This window comes from Betta splendens, chromosome 13, assembly GCF_900634795.4.
Source record: "Betta splendens chromosome 13, fBetSpl5.4, whole genome shotgun sequence".
Lineage (NCBI taxonomy): Eukaryota > Metazoa > Chordata > Actinopteri > Anabantiformes > Osphronemidae > Betta > Betta splendens.
The window spans coordinates 8,601,853-8,620,434 of NC_040893.2; the positions used below are offsets into that span (position 1 = coordinate 8,601,853).

General features: G+C 49.6%; 1 protein-coding gene across 2 annotated transcripts in view; it reads left to right on the forward strand.

Moving 5' to 3' along the window:
* Positions 1-18,582, forward strand: part of rsrc1 (arginine/serine-rich coiled-coil 1) — an 86,591-nt gene that overhangs the window by 58,792 nt on the left and 9,217 nt on the right. For both annotated transcript variants that reach the window (XM_029171127.3, XM_055514255.1), the window contains exon 7: positions 11,417-11,488. In XM_029171127.3, coding sequence (XP_029026960.1) covers positions 11,417-11,488 — 72 coding nt within the window. The remainder of the gene's footprint in view (positions 1-11,416; positions 11,489-18,582) is intronic.

Genomic DNA, 18,582 nt, shown 5'->3' on the forward strand with positions numbered 1-18,582 from the left:
CACAGCGAGGCTCTGCATTCTCATGAAGGGCCTGTTCTTTTAATTGTGTTGAACAAAACAACAGGGGCTAAGTAATGGGGTTTTAAAGCGAAGCACATTTGGATAGATTGTGTAACGCCCTGTGTGGGTGTGAGGCGGGGAGCAGAGGGGAGAGCGAGGGAGAGAGAGACACCGAGGGCGAGTGGGCGGCATTGTGTGGCAAGAACAAAAGGCCAAAGTTGGCAAATGAACGCAGCCGTCGGAGCGCTCGCAAGCGGAGCGGCCAGCTAATTACTGACACGCATTGTCAAGGAGGAGGGAGCGCAACAAAACCGGGATAAAGATGAGTTTCATGCCTCGTCCTCCTCGCTGTCAGACACACACAAACAAATCCTGCAAATTGAAAAAGGAAGAAGGAGAAAGTCGACGAGCAGATAGAGGTAGAGGGGATCAGAGGGATAAAGCTATGGGAGTGTAACAGTACAAAGCAGCGCTGCTAAAGCTCCCTTTATTCTGTCAATCCCTCCTCTCAAACGCTCCTCGCCGCATTCTCTCCTGCCTCCTCTCCGACTCTTCCCCGCGGAAAAGTAAAGAGTTTAGGGAGCGAGGGCTGCGGATGAGACAAAACCAGCGGGTAAATAGGCCTGGAGTGCGCGGGGAGCGGCTGCCGGCGCCCGTAATAGACGGGGGTTTCATATGGAGCCAAAGGTCGCGAAGATGGCCGGAATTAAGCAGAGGCTGCAGTTGGGAAGCGCGGAGGCCACGCTCATGAGTGGGCCGCGATGCAGCTGAATGTGGTGGAGTGGTTTACAAAGAGCGGGCGGAAGGTGGAAGCACTGTGAGCGCTGGGTTATTAATAAAGTTGCTTTAGTGGAGACTCCGCTAACGTCTTCTGACACGTTGGCTCCTCGTCCGCTGCTTTTGGTCTGCCATTTTTCCTTATTCATTGCTCCTCTTTTCCTCCTCTGTTCTATTTTGACAAGTGTGTTGTCATCCCCAAACTTTTTTTTTTTTTTTTTATTTTATTACCACGGAGGTTTTGCGAGCGTACGCTGGCGATTTGGAGATGAAAGGGATAGAATCATCTCGATTCCTGCCCTGCCACTGAGCCACTCAAACGCCCTGACAAAGCTGTCAGGCTCCATTTTGGCTCCCACCGCCGGAGTAAACTTGCTCTGCCATTTACAATCAACGCGAGGCAGCGCAGAGTCCTTCCCCAGCCCCTATCAGGACCTGCCAACGGCTCCGCTTTTCACATGCACTGAAGTCTATTTTCCCAACTTCTTCTTCTCTTTGTAGTTTGTCTGTCTGCTTTTATTCCTCGCTCTCTTTTTCACCTTCCTTCTTTCTGTCTTTGTGTGCGCTTTAACTCATTACTGTGGGGCGAACTTTGCTGAGCGTAGTTGGAGACGTGGCTAGTCATCATAAGCTATAGAGTCATGGGTAGTTAATAGTTTGACATACTGTGCACGTGCAGTGACACATGAAGCATTTTGTAATTACCCTGAAGACGCTTAATTTTTCTTTAACATCAAATTAAGACTAATAAATTTGTTTCAAAGAAGTATCTTCTTGCAAATCGACTACACAGAGATTAACCTGTGTAAAAAGCCTAGAGGCAGTAAAGTCGCCCTCTGAGGATCGTCTCCAAGGACTCATCCTCCAAAGTGAAGTTTAAAAAAAAAAGTTTTCTAACAAAACTTTAAGTAGCTGAAATTAAAATCACACACGGCAGATTTTCGACTGCCAAGTTGAGCGCTTCCCTTCTTCGTGATCCTTTGTGATGTCGGTACTGCGTTCGGCATACATATTACATGTGATTGTTGTGAGCAGAGTAGTTGCAGTGACTCCAAATATGTAAACCACCAAATAACAAAAATGAATATGCCATAATTCACAGCTGCAGGTCCAGGAATGTCCCAGAGCAGTCGGCATCTTTTGGTATCGTAACCCTGTGTATACCTTTATCTTCGGTTCATTCCTTTGAGAAGAGTTTGGCCCAGTTGAGTTGTTGGTATGAAGGAGAAAATTTAAATCATCTTTTTAAGTCTTTCAAGTTGCTCTTTCAAACAAGGAGCCATCATTCACTGACATAAAGTCATCTCATCAACAACCATATTGATGCAGTAATGAGTGAAATAGTGCACTGGTATATGTATATTTTAAACATATAATGTGAGGCACGTCACAGACAGGACATGCTTGGAACATGGGCCTAAGGAAGATGGGGAGAAGGTGCCTGGTTTCTCTCCAGCAGCAGAGCTCCTGGTGTGAGGGAGGAAGACTGTCTATTCTGTTTCATGTGGAGACACCCAGGAGACGACAGAGAGAGGAACAGGTTAGAGGGAGCGGCCCAGTGTTTACTGAGGTGGTTTTTTACCTCCACCCCCTAAAATAGAGCTGCCACTATGGACTGAAAGGAAATTATTTTCATAATTATAACATATAAATAATTATAATATATACAGCTTGAGTGTGAAGTGGCTGCACAGGGTCTACGTGTGCCGCAGATGCAGCCATATCACATCTCTGTCTCATTTGTGTGTGTTTGTAGCTGCGACGGTGGCGGTTTCGGTCACTTTCATTAATTTCATTGAAAATTTTAATAACCTGCCTGTCCCCCCCCCCCCCCCCCCCCCCATTACCCAGCGAAACAGACGCCGCGCCGTTACAAAGGGCCATTTGTGCACCTGCCCCCGCTCACCCCGGCCCGGCCCGGCGCGGGCTGGGCTCAGCCAGCCTCAGCCTGGCCCAGCTCGGCTCGGAATGAAACGGCGCATCCATAATCTCTGTGCCGGCATGTTAATTTTCAAGTCAAAGGGGCAGCTCCCTTTTCATCACGGCGGAGGCTGTGGAATATTCAGCGCGCTGCAGATGTTCATGAATAATGTCTATGGCCAAACCCCTGGCTGAGGTGGGGGGGGAGGAAGGGGTAGGGGTAGTGAGGCCAGATGAATTACACGTAGGGGGGATCTGACAGGCGGTGTGGAGCTTTGTGATCATTCCAAAGTTCTAATAATCTCTCTCACCTTCTCCATCTCCCCAGTAATGAAAGAGAATAGGTGATTGCACCCCAGGCTATGTTCCCCGCGTAATGACTCCTCCAAAGGCACAGAGCCGCCAAGGAAAAATGAACTTTGAATGAGCGGCGAATTGGCTCTGACAGAGTGATAGACCGTGACACGGATTCTGTAGCAAAACAGACGTAGCGCTAATTGATTATCAATATTTTAAGCAAAGTGATGAAAATAAGAATTAGGAGATGAGGAGGAGGAGAGGGGGAAGGCGGCGCGCCACCTTGGAGGCCCGTCGTTCGACCGCCCGCCCGCCCGCGCTCGCTCTCCCCCGCCGCCCCCTGCTCCTCCCGCAGCCTCCCCCGTCCTTCCCCCGTCCCCGTGCCGCGCTCAGCGCGCCCACCGCTGCTCTCATGCATTTTACTTCAATTATTCCTTATGTTCCTTATAAACCCGAATACCTGTAGAAATGGTTTTTAAATTAGTCAAATAGCAGATTATGCGCATCAGAGCGCACGCAGTAAAAACAAAATCATCATCATTTTGACTCCATTGAATGACAAATGCTTTTATTTATTAAAGAATCCAGGTTGGCTCTAAATACAACTTTGAGGCTGCTTGAGTGCATTTTTGCTTGCACACCTTTTGCTCCTTGAGCATCTTAGCCCCTTCAAGACAAAAGCTTGATGATTTCTGATTAGCTGGTGTCGTAAAGGCCATTTGAGCAGTGGATGGTTTGTGTTATAATAGTTGTCTTTAGATGTGCAATAATAAAATACTCCTCCTATATTTTTTCTATTTCTTGTCACGGTTGAATCTCTAAGGTCCACAGAGACTTTGGCGAACTTTGTGTCTTGGCCTTTGCTTTTGCAGTGTTTTCTTTATCGGTTAATGAGCACAAACTGGTATAAACGTGTTGCATCCACTGGAAGTGCAAAATGGGTTGGATTATGTTATGTTTCTGAGGATTTGCTGTGAATGTTTCCTTGCCGTCTCGTCTGTATTTTAGGAGTAAAGCAAATAAGACCACTTCTCAGAGGATTCATTCGTTGCTTTCTGTCTCTACGAAAAAAAAAAAGAAATGAAAACTCCATTTGAACCTATTGCTGCCGGTGTCGAGCTGTGCCTCAAAAGACTTTGTCAGAAATATAATATATTAATCAAACCGTTATGATGATCTCCTTCCACACAAACACTCATGCACTGAGGCTGGACCACCTAGTTGGTGTGTCTATTCTGCAGTGTGTGTTTGTTCCTATAATGTGGTCAGTTGTGCTGAGCCCCATTGATGCTGCCAGCGTCCCCGCTCTCCTGCCTTTCTTTTCTAAGTGGCCGCCCTTCTGAACCTTCTTGTGTCCGCGCCGCGATTAGCGGCTCCAGTTTAGCTTTCATGTGCGGGGGTCCTGATGGACTTAGTCTCCTAACCCCCTCTGCCACCAGCGCCGGCGCCGCCGCTACACGCACTCAGTGGTGTACCACCACAATGGCATCCAACAGGTTTTCAGCAGGGGAACCGGAGGCTTTTCTCCACCATTCAACAGCACGCTCAAGTGGATTCACACTGGAGCAAATGAACACACACACACTCACACACACGGGCATATGCATGAACACAAACTACAATATCAGCTTCATATGATCATTTGAAACATGCACTCACTTACAAAACGACATATTGGGACTACAGTTAATGGACTATTTTTGTTTTGCACTCATGAAAGAGTGAATTTACCGTTCATCCTGCAAGATCTGTTTTTGTTTAGACTGTTGCTTTTATGGCCATAATTACTTGTGGTAGCTAATAAGTAGCCTCATTATGAAGCGTTAGGTGCGATCCTGTTCGGGAGATGTACATGTTATGACCAGTGGAACACCTTGCTGAAGAATCAGAAGTCTGCCCTAACTAGCAGAAACAAAGCAGCTGGTGCTTAATTGATTTTTAATGAGCACTCGGAGACAGGAATCAACAGCCAGTGGAGCAGCAGCTGGCAGGGACGTGGTGTGTGGTGGCAGTGGTTTGGTGCCGTAAAGGCCAATTTGAAGGGTGGATGTTCAGACTCCCGTTCTTCTGTTGTAGTTCCTCATCTGACCTCAGTTCAGCTCCTTCAGAAACGGTAGAAAAGCAGCAAACGTGTGTCCTGGTTCCCGTTGAGGACAGAGCATTTTCATTAAGCAAGGTTTTCCCTTGTAACGTGTGTAGAGCGGTTAAAGGACTGAAAACATGCAAAGAAGCACTGAAGGTTAGAGGCAGAGACAACAGAGAACCTAAAGGGGATAGGAATGAAGCGACATAAAGAAAAGTCAGTGTCACATGGAGACATGACAAGGTTGAAGTTGGGGGTGAGATGTCATTCAGAGGCCCCGGGATGCTTAATATTTCACTGAGTGATTCCTGCATTATAGATTTTGTCTGATTGCCCTCTCAAGACCTCTGTTATGCTCCTCCCTGCACCTCAGTTAAGTTCCATAACAGAACTTTTATATTTACCTAAAGGCAGATTCACGTGCATTTGTAGATGTTTACTATAAACGTCGTATTTGTGATAGACTGTACATGTGATATTATGAGGTTTGGTGCTTGAACTTTGTGTGATCCGGTGGCAGCAGCACAAAGGCTTTGTTGTAATTCATTTGTGTGTGTGTGTGTGTGTGTGTGTGTGTGTGTGTGTGTGTGTGTGTGTGTGTGTGTGTGTGTGTGTGTGTGTGTGTGTGTGTGTGTGTGTGTGTGTGTGTGTGTGTGTGTGTTATGGGCTTGTGTGTGTGTGCAGCCCACAGCAGTGCGTGGTCCCCAGAGGTTGCTCCCGCTCTGATCTCCCTGACTGCTTGAGGCCTCTGCCTCTCCCCACCTCTTCAGCAATTTTCCTCTCTGGCCCCGGGTCGAGGTCCAGCATCCCCCTGACTGCAAGGAGGCAACTGCAGAGTCATGGGATGCACTGTTGCCCCCAGGTTTAAAGAGCAGGTCATCCACATGTTTTGTGATTACCCCGGTGCTGGGAGGGTCTTGTGTATTTGCTGGAAATCGAGTGGGTTCTCAACCCCCAGACCTCGTGTCCAAGAGTTTGCAAATGGCACTGGTGTTGTCAAAAGTGGACTTCTCTCACTGGTGCTAATTAAAAATGCTGAATCAGCTAAAAGTCTAGGGTCTGACTGGTGCCAGCAGTGTGGGACCCACCAAACGAACTAGAGGGAGCTGTGCTTGGCCACGGCCGACTGTGGGCTGCAGCCGACATTCATTGACAGTTAATCTCCTGAACACGTTGATGCTGATTATTTCAGTCTGGTCGGAATATTGGCTGACTAATTAGATTGTTAATTGTTTGTGTATAGTTTTCGTATCTTAAAATTAAGATTCCTCAATTATATAACCATGGGCATCTGGTTTTGGCTTCAAGGCTTCGATTGTGGGATCATACTGTACGCTTGACCTGCTGAGACGTATAGATTCACGTGAAGAAGATGAACTCTGGGCTCCAGTTTGTCTTTTGGATCTGCTTCACTTTGACACATGCAGTCTCTGCGCGAGCACTGAGAATACGGGCGTGGAGCACGGGTGTCTCGAGCTGAGAAGCAGCCTTGAAAATGAACAGAACCAATGTTGCATAAGCACCACTCCAGAGCTTTGCCTTTTGACGCTGACGCTGTGTGTGTGTGTGTGTGTGTGTGTAAGCAAGAAAGCATAATTCCTTGACACGCCGAGATGAAGGATCCAGATGTGTCACGGACCGGCTCCTGCGTAGCGAGGTGTGGGGATCAGTCGAGTGTTTCATGCTCCCCTGAGCCACACCTGAGTCAGCAAGCAGCACTGGAACACCTCCTGGTTCCTTCGTTCCCTCCTGAATCGCCCATAACACACAACACAGCAGCACGGAACCCTAATTGATGCAACCCCCCCGGCATCAGAATTAAAAAAAAAAAAAAAAGCTTTTGAGACGATTGGCAATGAATAATTAATTGATTTTGTAAGATATCTCTCTCTAATTGTTTAGTTGGTAAATATTTCATGGCTGTTAAATCAGCCCGATGACAGATGCAGAGGGCGGCCTGCAGTAAAGATCATTTAAGTTCAGGTGTTTCGCGTGCGGCTTCAACGCGTGCACACAGACGCTCCGTCACGTCGGCCCCTTCGCCGCCAGGACGCAGGTCCGAGCGCCGTGAACGCGCGGCGAGGCGCCCGCACGCAAAAGCACACGCTGCTCACATCAGGCCGAGGCCCGGCTCCACTTGTTGTCTGCGTGCTCTGCCACCTAGTGGCCGCCGCTGGTACTTCTCTGCTGTGATTTATGTAACCTCATGCACTTTTCTGTTGAGCTCCTTCAGTGAGATAGAGAATAATCAAGCGTACAGTTTGGAACCGCAGCCTCGTTCACCTTTCTTTCCATAGGCGTGTTTTTCCTGTTGCACCGCTGTAAAGAACAAACATGATTGTGTTGTTGGCCTAAGTAGTCAAACACACAATTGAGCCATATTAATGCTTGAACAATATATTGATTTGCGGTTCTGTCTGTGTCTGTCTGTCTGTCTTTGTGTCTGTCTGTCTTTGTGTCTGTCTGTCTGTCTGCCTGTCTTTGTGTCTGCCTGTCTGTCTGTCTTTGTGCCTGTCTGTCTGTCTTTGTGTCTGTCTTTGTATCTGTCTGTCTGTCTTTGTGTCTGCCTGCCTGTCTGTCTGTCTTTGTGTCTGCCTGTCTGTCTGTCTGTCTTGATGTCTGCCTGTCTGTCTTTGTGTCTGTCTGTCTGCCTGTCTGTCTGTCTTTGTGTCTGTCTGCCTGTCTGTCTGTCTTTGTGCCTGTCTGTCTGTCTTTGTGTCTGTCTTTGTATCTGTCTGTCTGTCTTTGTGTCTGTCTGTCTGCCTGTCTGTCTGTCTGTCTTACCTGTCACTGAGGGCTCCTGCCTGTCTGTCCTCCAGCTCCACTGTGTTCTCCTGCCTCTTTGTCTCAACAAGGCGCTGCCTGTCAGGGCCGTTATCCGTCACCGCGCCTCCACGTCCGTCCGTCCGCCTGTCTGTCTGCCTGTCTCACTCCTTCTCCGGCTCTGCTCCGTCTCCCCGGCATTCCGCGTTGTTTGGCGGTCCGGCCGCCGGGCTTCGCTGTAAAGTGCCGGGCTTATTGGAAGGGACATTTTTCCAATGGCGCGGCGCTGCCTCTAATATTCTGTTTGTCGTTGGGTGTGAGGCTGATTTATCGCGCCTCCTCTCCCGCTGACATTCAGATTCACTTTGATTGGCGGCCTGACGAGACGACACCCACCACCAGTGCAGCTCACGCACACACACACACACACACACACACACACACACACACACACACGCACACACGCACGCTCTGCATACCTGTGCATGAACCCACACCAGCACATGCATCCGTGCATATGCTCTCTCATGACCTCACGCCAAGCACAGACTAAGTGGATAATGTTGTGTGGAGCTCTCAGGCCGGTGCTGCAGTCGGCGTATCGAGCGACGTGGGCAGGCTGCTCCTCTGTTCTCTCACCTCGCCAACTCTCCCCAACGACAGCCTCTCTCACTTACACCACTCTTAGAGGCCTAAGGCCCGAGCTACTGTACCACACTCTTGTGTTAAATAACCCCCCCCCCCCCCCCCACCCGCCCCTCACCATCCCTCTTTAATAACTCTATAACTCACCCCGGCCTTAGATTTAATTGCTTATCTGTGTGTAAACGTATTAACCCTCTGCTGTATCTGCTTTGCCGCCGTCCCGGGGGCCCAACGAGCCTCTTTGACTGCCGTGCCTTACATCCAATGAATAGTCCTTCTCCGAGCGGTAATAGGGAATCAGCATCATAGCAGCAAGCATTGGCGGCGTGTAAGAGATAAATCAGATTGGGGGTCTTGCTTTGCCAGTTTATTGAATCTAAATTGCGTGCGCTCATGGCCCCCGCCGGCCCTACACGGCCCATCCATCTCCTGACTGATAATGGAGCGGGCCCGGTTCCACCTGGTGGGAGCGTTATTACATTTCCCCTCTAACGAGACCCGGCTAATCCTGCCAAGGGAGGAGGACACGGGGGGAGGAGAGAGGAGGGGAGGAGAATGGACGGGGAAGGGGAGAGAGAGAGGAGAGCGGGAGGACGTTGAAGGAGGAGAGAACGGGGGGAGGAGGAGAGAGACGGGAAGCGCGGAAGCAGAGGCGTCCTGGCAGCGTGCCGCCTCCTCCCACTCGGCCTCCTTCCATCTCTCTGACCATCTCCCTCGCCGCTGCCGTGCGTAAAACCTCCCCCAGCGGCATCAGAGCGACGCGACGCGGCCCGCGCTGCAGTTACGCTCGCAATCACGGCCCCCCCCCCCCCCGCCGGCCCCGTCCTCCGAACGGAGTCCAAATGAAGCGAAGGGCCTCGCGTCTCCTCAACACCCGGCCGTTTATCACCCGCCTTAATAAAAGTCCGTCGCGGAATTATGCTACAATGAACTGGAGCCTCCGAGTTGCTGGGAAATATACTTGTAATAAGCAGCCTCTTCACAGACACTATGCGCCTGAGAGGCCTGTCCTCTCGCTGTACATGCTTCCTACAGCTGTAATGTTAACAGGCTTTTCATGATAGTGCAGCAAAGTGTTTTGCTGTAGTGTGTGTTTTTTTTGTGTGTGTGTTTGTGTGTGCGCGCTTTATCTCGGCGTAAAGCAGAGCCTCCTTATTGATGTAATTAAATCGCATCCCTGGCTCGGCGCTCGGGCCTCCTTTCATTGTTTTGAGGGGGCAGCAGCCCCGTGAGGCGGCGCTGATGAGAGATGGATAAACAGTTTGATTTGCTGTTATCGCCCCCAGGCACAGTGTACTGGAGAGACGGGCGAGGAGAGGGAGGAGAAGGCATGAAAACAGGGAGAGGGCAAAACACGAGGAGAGAGGAGCGAGGATGAGAGAACCTGTGGGGGAGGGGGGGAGGGGGGGAGGATAAACAGGCAAACAGAAAGAGGTGACAAGCGGTTCCTGTTGTTTGCGCGCGCGCTCCTGCTTCTCCTCTTTCGTTCTGCTCGTTTGGTCTGGTTCCTCCTCTTTTCCTACGCGGCCTCCCCCCCCCCCCCGTGCTCCGTCTCTCCCCCCCCCGTGCTCCGTCTCTCCCCCCCGCTCCGCCGCTGCTCCGTCTCCTACCTGCCTCTCGCTTGCCCGGAGCGGAGCGGGAGCCGAGGAACAGAGCAGGTCTCTCGCGCGCAAACGCACACACTCGTGCTCGCAAGACAAGTGCATACAAACAAGACAAAAAAAAACACATGAACGCAGCTGAGGAAGAATCCGAGGCCGGCGTAGCCCATGGTTTGGTTTTTGATAAAGGCACACACATAAAGTTACTGAATTCTAACCGTGTTGGCTGCAGGATTGCATAGACAGGCTCCCGCGCGCAAACATGTGCGCGCGCGCACGAGCGGAGGGCGGTAGACGAAGGTTCACTCATCCGTGTAAAGTCATTGTTGCTAAAGACGCGGAACCTTAACTTAACCAGCCGGAACAGCGGCGTGACGGCTCCTTTGTCTACGCCAATTACCGAACAAACCCGGCGGCGGCGGCGGCGGCGTCGTCACCGGGAGGCTCGCGCGACCCGCGTCCGCGTCTCCCGCGCGACACAACCTGCTCGCGGTGCAAATTAGCGCACGCACACGCGGCCGTCTCAAGTGGCGCGAGGAAGCGCATTTGGACACCCACAGCTGTGCCCGAACGCAAACACTCTGCGCGCGCGCACAAACACTTCCACCCACTGTTGGATTGCATTAACTTTCCCCCAAAACGGCGCCGCGCGCTCCTCCCGTTCCTCCCCCTTCCCCGCTCGCCCCGTCTTCTGTTTCTCCCTCCCTCCCCTTTTTTCTCCTCAAAGTTTAAACTCATTAAGTGTAATGATATTGGAGACTCAATTTTACATAGCTCACTCATCAACCAAGTGAGATAGCAATAAAGGCGAATGGCTCCGCCGAGGCCCTAACGCTGCGAAATAAATGATGCGCCGCAACGGAAATGTAATTAATTTAGAGGCAGTATTGATAGTCCTGCCATACACGGCATTATATTTTTTAATGTGGCTTAACATCTTGATTATTCGAGGGGAAAGGCGGAGGAGAAGGCAGCTCAGGCGCCGCGGCTGGTGATGAGAGATGCTTAAAATGCCCTGACGAGTGTTTACTCCCGCCGCCTCACTTTCTCTTAAGCTTTTCATTATGCCGAGACGATAAACACCTCTCAGGAAGACGCGCTGACTTTCACGGGGGCCATGAAGGCATCGCAGAGCGAGGTGCTGCCTGGTGGGCAAAGGAGAAGGCGGCGTGATTCACTCCCATTGATCTCCGCTCCTGACTGTCCTCTGGTCACGTTTTATTCTGAGCAGTGGATTCCATGAAACCCACGTTTAACACTGTGTCTTGTCTTTACATTTACCCAATAAAGCCCCGGTCGAGCTAACGGTGTTTGCTCTTTGTCCTTCCAGCCAAGACGGACGAGGTGCTGAAGGCCAAAGTTGCCAAAAGAGAAGAGGAGGCGCGGAAGAAACTGGAAGAAGGTCAGTCTGTCGTTAATGGACATATGGAGGAATCTTGATGTTTTTTAAGGTGAAGGACATGATGCATGTTTAAATCAGCACGCACACAACAAGGCCAGAGACGTTCCATAGCAGCATGAGTGCAACATGTCCCACCCCAGTTACCCGCCCCCTCGCTGACGTCACACATCTAATATGTTTCCATTAAGACATTCACAGCAACATCTGAACATCTGCTTGGACCTGAAGCAACAATCATTTTACCGTTTGTATGAACACGGCTGTAATCTACATGAAGACGCACGGTAGATACTAGAGATGTGCTGAGCGTCGCAGCAGTAACTCCCAACACACACACACACACACACACACACACACACACACACACACAGATTTTCTTAAATAACCACTGGAATCAAGTCAAGGGTAATTTGCAGTGGGTGCGTTAGTCCTTAGATAGAGTAATGACCCCGGTTCCACTTCTGACCCGAGCGTGATAGAAACGGGAAGTCTTAAACGCGCCGCCACCAATTACTGTGTGCGTGTTTATGCTCATGCGCACGCCGGCGCGTGCAGCGGTGTGATTTGCTCCGGTGCGAGCGCGTCGCCATCGCTCCGCTCGGCCTCTCCTCCTTTTTGTGTTTAGCGGGCGTGTCGGCGTGACCTTTAAAGTTAGCTGACCTTTCAGCCAAATGAAAGTCCGGCCATCGGAAACTAATTAGCCCGGCGCTCCTGCTTTGGTCCCCACTCTGGGTAGAATTGCTTGTCTTCGCTCATATTCTACATTTTCCTCGGCTCCAGCGCTCCGGCTCTTCCAGCCTCCTCTTTCTCTTCCCTCCTCCTACTTCCCGTCTCGCGTACTATCTTTCTTCCCACCACCATTTGTCCTCATCAACCACTTGCGCCTCTCTCTTTCTTACTCCTTCCCTGCTCCCACCTTTCGCTTCTCCGTGTGGAATCATTGCCAAAGTGGTGACTAAGTGCTGCGCTCAGGGCAGTGGAACGCGGCGCCCAGTCAAACGGCTTCCTTAAGTTCACGCCGCACTGTTGTCTCCTTTTTTCTAAAAATCACTTGACTCTCTCTCCCCTTTGCTCAAAGGCTCAACTCCAGCCGAGCGCTGTGTGTGAAGTCGGGTGCTGTTGTCTGATTGTGGAGCGGCGCTGCATGCTGTGCAGGTGCTGCCTTCAAGGACGACCCCTTCACTGACTCGGCCCTGTCACCGACGCCTGCGTACGCGTGAGCAGAGGCGGCCGGCGCCGTTCTGGTCCTGCACCGGAGGAGGTGGTTCCACCGCCGCTGCCCGCCGGATCACCGGGGGTCCCCTGTTCCCCCGCAGGACCTCCTAGAGGTCCACACAGCTGCAGAGTTTAAGCGTGAACCGAAAATGAGAGCGCCTTTCAACAGAATGAAGGGTAGAAGTGAAGAACACTACCACCTACACTCTCCGTTCATAAATAGACTCACATCCTAGACCGGCGATGCGTTTGAGTTAGTTTAGCCCTAATCGAAACCGCCGAGAACCGATTCATGTGGATCCTATGATATGCAAGTTATTGTTGTAGCTGCACAGCGCGAAGCCCTGCGAGAAGAGAGGGGTTTTTATCAGCAGGCTTCACTGAGAGAGAAGGGAGCGAGGATCAATAACTGGCCCTGTGGTCATCAGTTAACAAAGTAGTCTCCACTTAAAAGAAGTGTTTGGCTCTCTGGTTAAGGGCAGCCAGATGATGCTAGCGCTTGAAAAAGGAAACATGAGAAATGAAAGGCTGCGAGGACGAGAGGGGAGGCTGCTTCCTTTGTTAGCTGGATGCCTTGTTTAGGCTATTAAAGCGGCGAGATGCGGTTTGCGCGCCCCCCGGAGGAGTTTCCATACTGCGTCCAGCTATAATAAGACGCAGCGGCTGTTTGCGTGGCCGCGTCGTCGGCTGGCGCTCCACTCCCGGCGGTGCAGAGGAGTGATCACGTGTGGTAATAATGAATTTCGGACAATGAGCCGAACGCATCGAGTGGCCTAAACTCCCTCCTCCGCTTCTGCCTGTTGGTGGAAGCTGCTTGCGTTTCACCCCTGAACCCGTTTGCGGGCTTTATTAACAACTCATGGTACCTTCTATTCTTTACGTCCCGTATTTAATGTCTAAATATATTATAGCCCCACGTCTCAGTTCGTCACACATGCGACAGAATCGCGCCGATGCGAATCAGACGCCGGTCGGCAGCAGCCGGTGGCGTTCCGGCCTCAAACCACCTCCAGATTGGGAGATCATATATTTTAATGAGACATATAACAGCTCTTTAACCCATATCATTACGGGAGTATATGCCCACCGTTTGCTCTTTCAGCAGTTAAACGAAAGGACTGTTTCCCTAATTACACAGTGTGTAGGACAGGTCACGGGTTGGGTGTGTACCTGTCTGTGTGCATCTGTGTTCAAGAATTATATGACTATTAAATATTCAGCCACAGGCTCCTTCCGACTCACCCCCCCCCCCCCCCCCCCCCCCCCCCTCCCCCAAGAGTCCCTCGACCTAGCATCCATTAAAGCCTCATCACCGTTTAACTAGCTCTGTTGTCAATCACCGCGGGGCTCGGCTCCAGCAGGGAAAAATAGGTCTGGATGTGTTTTTTTTCTGTCTAACCTGTTCAACATTTAACAAAAAGGAAAGTCGCGTCTTAAATAGGATGATAAGTCTATCCAAGTGAAATATCACCAGGGCCGCGTGCGCACGCTCGTCCGTGTCATTCGCGCGAGACGATATTTCTCTTGTTGTGAGTTATTACGTGCGCCGCCGAACAATTTGTCAGTCAGCGAAAATTTCCGCTTTGCATGCAAGTGTGTGCCGGCGATACGGGGGCGGGAGTGCGCGTCTGTAATAAATGGTGTGATCCCTTTTCTAATTGAAAATAATAACTAATCCGTGGATAACAAGCTCTTGTATAATCCAAAGCCATATCCCTTCAGTTGTGGCCTATCGCAGCTGTAATAAAAGGCAGGAAATGAGAGGCAAGTGAGAGTGGTGGCTTGGACATTGACGCTTAATGTAATCTGCCTTGAAATCAAATTATTTGACCTGGAAAGCCTAACAATACAAAACTCCTGCCGGGCTGCTGTTAAATATTTAGCGCGCGCCTGTCATGAATACAAATGGCGCGCAAATTAGAATCTACAGGCGCGTGACCCCCACATCACACCCCGGGAGCACAGGGGGGCTGGCTCTGCTTTAAATGTTTTAATTACCGGGGCCACGACGCGGCCGCCGCCGCCGCCGTGAAGGACGGGCGCTGAAAGTCGTCCGCTGGTAAACACGGGCGATGTGGCGTCTGTGATCCCATCGCATTAGCTAAGACACGAATAAGCAGAGCGCGTGAACGGTGCCCGGCTGTGGTTATAGTTCCCAGCATCCTCACTCACGCACAGCGGTGTGCTTTTTTTTAAACCGCTGGTTATATGAGCTGCCGTAGGACTCGGGGGACGCGCTGTATTGCTCCTGTGCACTCTGAACTGAAGGAAGCTCCGTCTCAGTGATTTTGATGTAAGAAAATCTGCTTTGTATTGATTTTCTATTGATTAGCGGAGTTAGCCTCATCTCCTGTCGTTACTTCAGATAAATGGCCTTATTTGTTGTGTTATTATGTTCAACACAATCACGCCAGGAACAGTCAGAGGAGTATTGAACCAACATTTCACTGGCTTCACGAGCTCCATTTGCTGGCGGAATTAAAGGAGGTGTTCTGTCACTTAGCCCTGCAGAAAAAAATAAAAAAGTGTAAACGAGAGCACGCTGACAAAGAATCACACCTACGACTTTAAGCCCGCTTCAAACCCAACGCTCTACAATTGTTCTTTTTTTTTTCGCCTGCCTATTTAGTGATTGATTTGAAGATGAATAGTGCCACAGATTCAGCCGCGCCATCGCTCTCTTTATTTTCTCCTCTCTCCTCCCTGTTCATTCAGGTCTGTGGTTCCCCCCACATTGAAATGATTAGTTATGCAGGGCTTGTAAGCACTGAATCAGAGTTATGGTCCCCGGGGAAATAAATTTGGCAGAAAATCAGTGTGAGAAGATTTAATTATCACGAGGAGACCTTTTTTCCCTGTCTTGGCCCACTGAAGCCCAAACTCCTCTCCCCTCCATCGCCCCCCCTCCCCTCTCTCTCTCTCTGCCGCGCTATGCTCAGCTTCACGCGTTGCAGCCAGAAAGCCCCAGCATGCGGCGTGGACGCCAGCCCTCTCGTCGCCTTCCTCTTCCTCTCAATTTGTTTCATTGCACGGTGATAAGCCAAGCAATTACTGCTTTATTGATTTTTCATCACGGCAAATTTAAAGTTGATTTTTTCCCCCTGCCTCCTGCTTCACCTTCCCTCCCCCGGAGACGGCCCGCTAAGGTGATTAGGTGACCTCCCGTCCCAGGAGCTGCAGGTCCCCGGAATGAATGTAGGCGAATGCTGAATTCTGCTAACCCTGCGTGACCCGTTGTTGTCCTGAGGTAATAGGATGCTCCCCAGTCTGGCTGTCACTGCTGCAGCTGCGGAGCCTGTAGCTTCATAATTTCTATACATGAATCTATGGAATGACATGTTTGACACGATAGCAGCGCAGCTATCTCTGCCATGGGCTAGATTACACAGGAATTGACTATGCAAGCTTGCAGGCAGTTTTCATTCGGGTCAAGTGGACGGATGATTGACAGCAACCTTTTACCCTCCGTGATTGGTAATCGTTCCGTGGGTCACCCTTATCAATTAACCCGCTGCCACTGGACCGATGTACATTCAGCCGCTAACCTTACGTTGACTCACCAGGCTGATACAGTTTCCAGATTTCCCGTGCATCTGTTTAGTTTTGGGATCCGTCTGTCATCGGGCAGATTTGCCGAATATTAGATGCTAAATGCAATTTTTTAAAATTATTATTATTGATTAAAAACCTTGGTTTATAAAAGCCTGTTTGCTACAGGACATGTTTTAATCAACTGTTCTTGACAAATTGCTATCTGTGTATTATTTTATATGTTAACTTGCAAACAGAAAAACAAGTCAGGATCAAGACTTACAATTCACTGTCACTGGTACAGTTAGTGTGAGCAAAGCATTCCCCCAAAGTAAGGAGCACTCTGGGATTAGCTGCCTGAGTCCGTTCAGACGTGGATCACACATCGCACATAGCTCACGCGTCCTTATTTCTGCGCTTCAGGTGCAAGTTTGGCGCAAGGTCGGTTGGTGTCAGGAGAATGTGGGAGACATTGGGTTTTATGTAACACTCCAGTTTTGTTATGCTGTTTTTGTTAGGCTATTTCTTGGGCATGTTTCCCTTCAATAAGTGGAAATGCACCAGAAGAACAGAGTCTAATGTATCACACCGTGCCAAGGTTAATAGTGTACAACTGAGGTTAGACGATGACTACGTGGAGGGCATTTGCCTAATTAATTACTACTCAGACACACTCGCACACATCCACACATGGCCCTGACCTTTACTAATATAGTTTGTAACTGGCCACACAAACAGGAGTCATTCTGGCCCTGTCCTTTCTCCTTTTCTGCCAGCACACACACACACACACACACGCACGCACGCACGCACACACACACACACACACACACACACACACACATGCCCTGTCAGGAGCTCACCGACCGAAAGAGAGAATCAATTACAGCCCAACTAAGGGGAAAGAGTTGGCTGCTTGATGGCTTCACGTCAAGACGACTGTAGGTCACAAGGTGCGCGTGTCTGCTTGTGTGTTGAGGTTCATGTGATAGTGCGCGTGAAACTTGAGCCCGTTTCCTGGATTCAGATTACATCATTTTCATTTTAAAGAGCTTTCTCCAATTAAGTAATTAGTTGCTTGGTGTTTTCTCTAATTATAGAGTTGTTCATAAAAGAGCTGCTGACAAGCCTGGGATCGAAAAATGGAGACCGCTGCAGTTTTTCCCTTTCCACACACACACACACACACACACACACACACACACACACACACACACACACACACACGTGCTGAGCCTAATGCAGTCAAATGCTTGTTATTTCTGGTAAAGGGCAGGACTCTATATTCTAATCACAGTAAAACACCACTGTGCTTAATAAAGAGCATCTGGAGTCTCAGACAGGTGATTGGTTGGTGAGCCATATGAGGACATTTAAGGTTTCTGCAAACTGTTTAATATTAACATTTGTATAATTAGAAGTATTTAATTAGTAATAAGTATCCACATAAAAACATGCCAATGATGATCCTAACTACTCTAGTGGCAAGTAAATTACTAGTAAATTAAATAAATACAAATAAACATGATCCCTTTTGGTAATTTGCTAAAACACTAGAACACTGAATTTAATGAAAAGTGCTGGCAGTGCCTTTCATGCCTGTGGACAGAGAAAGTTGTGATCTTGAAGATCTCACCACTCAGCCTGTGAAAGCGTTGCAGTTTAATGGGACTCCGTGACGCTGCCCAGACCCAGGACATCGGCAAACACTCACGCCGCTCTCTTCCCCTGTCTCACACACACACACGCATGCACGCACGCACAACTGAGCAGAGAGAAACACAATCACCTGGTTTTACTTAGACCCTAATGTTTGCAGTCAGCCTCTTGACGTCAGGTCAGTAGGAGCGTTCAGGCCTTAGCTACGATTTCAGTTAAATATCTGATTTACAGTATGTCTTTAAACTTTGCATGAACTAGTTTACTGAAAGATAGACTTTTGTTTTTGAAAATGACTGCATATTTATTCCCATGATCGTGATAGGTACAGTATCAACAAGGCATCAGTAAACATGTCAGCCCTCATAAATGGCAAATTCACGGTCAGAGCCAGTTGCAAGTAAATACTGGGCCGCGTGTGTTGTATCGCTTTCCCTAAAATTCATCTCATCAAAGTCTCATAAGTCACGTCTGAGGTTTGCATGACACACATGCACCAAACATATTCCGCAGAAATGCTTTCGCTCAATCAGTGCAGTTATGATTGCAGAATCAAACAATTACATGCATGGCGATTTCTGGCGTACACAGCCAGCGGCCTCAGATACTATCCATGGCGGATGCTCGGACAGACCGAGGCCAAACCGCTGGTCCCCCCCCCCCCCGTGATTCTATTACAGGTGCAGACA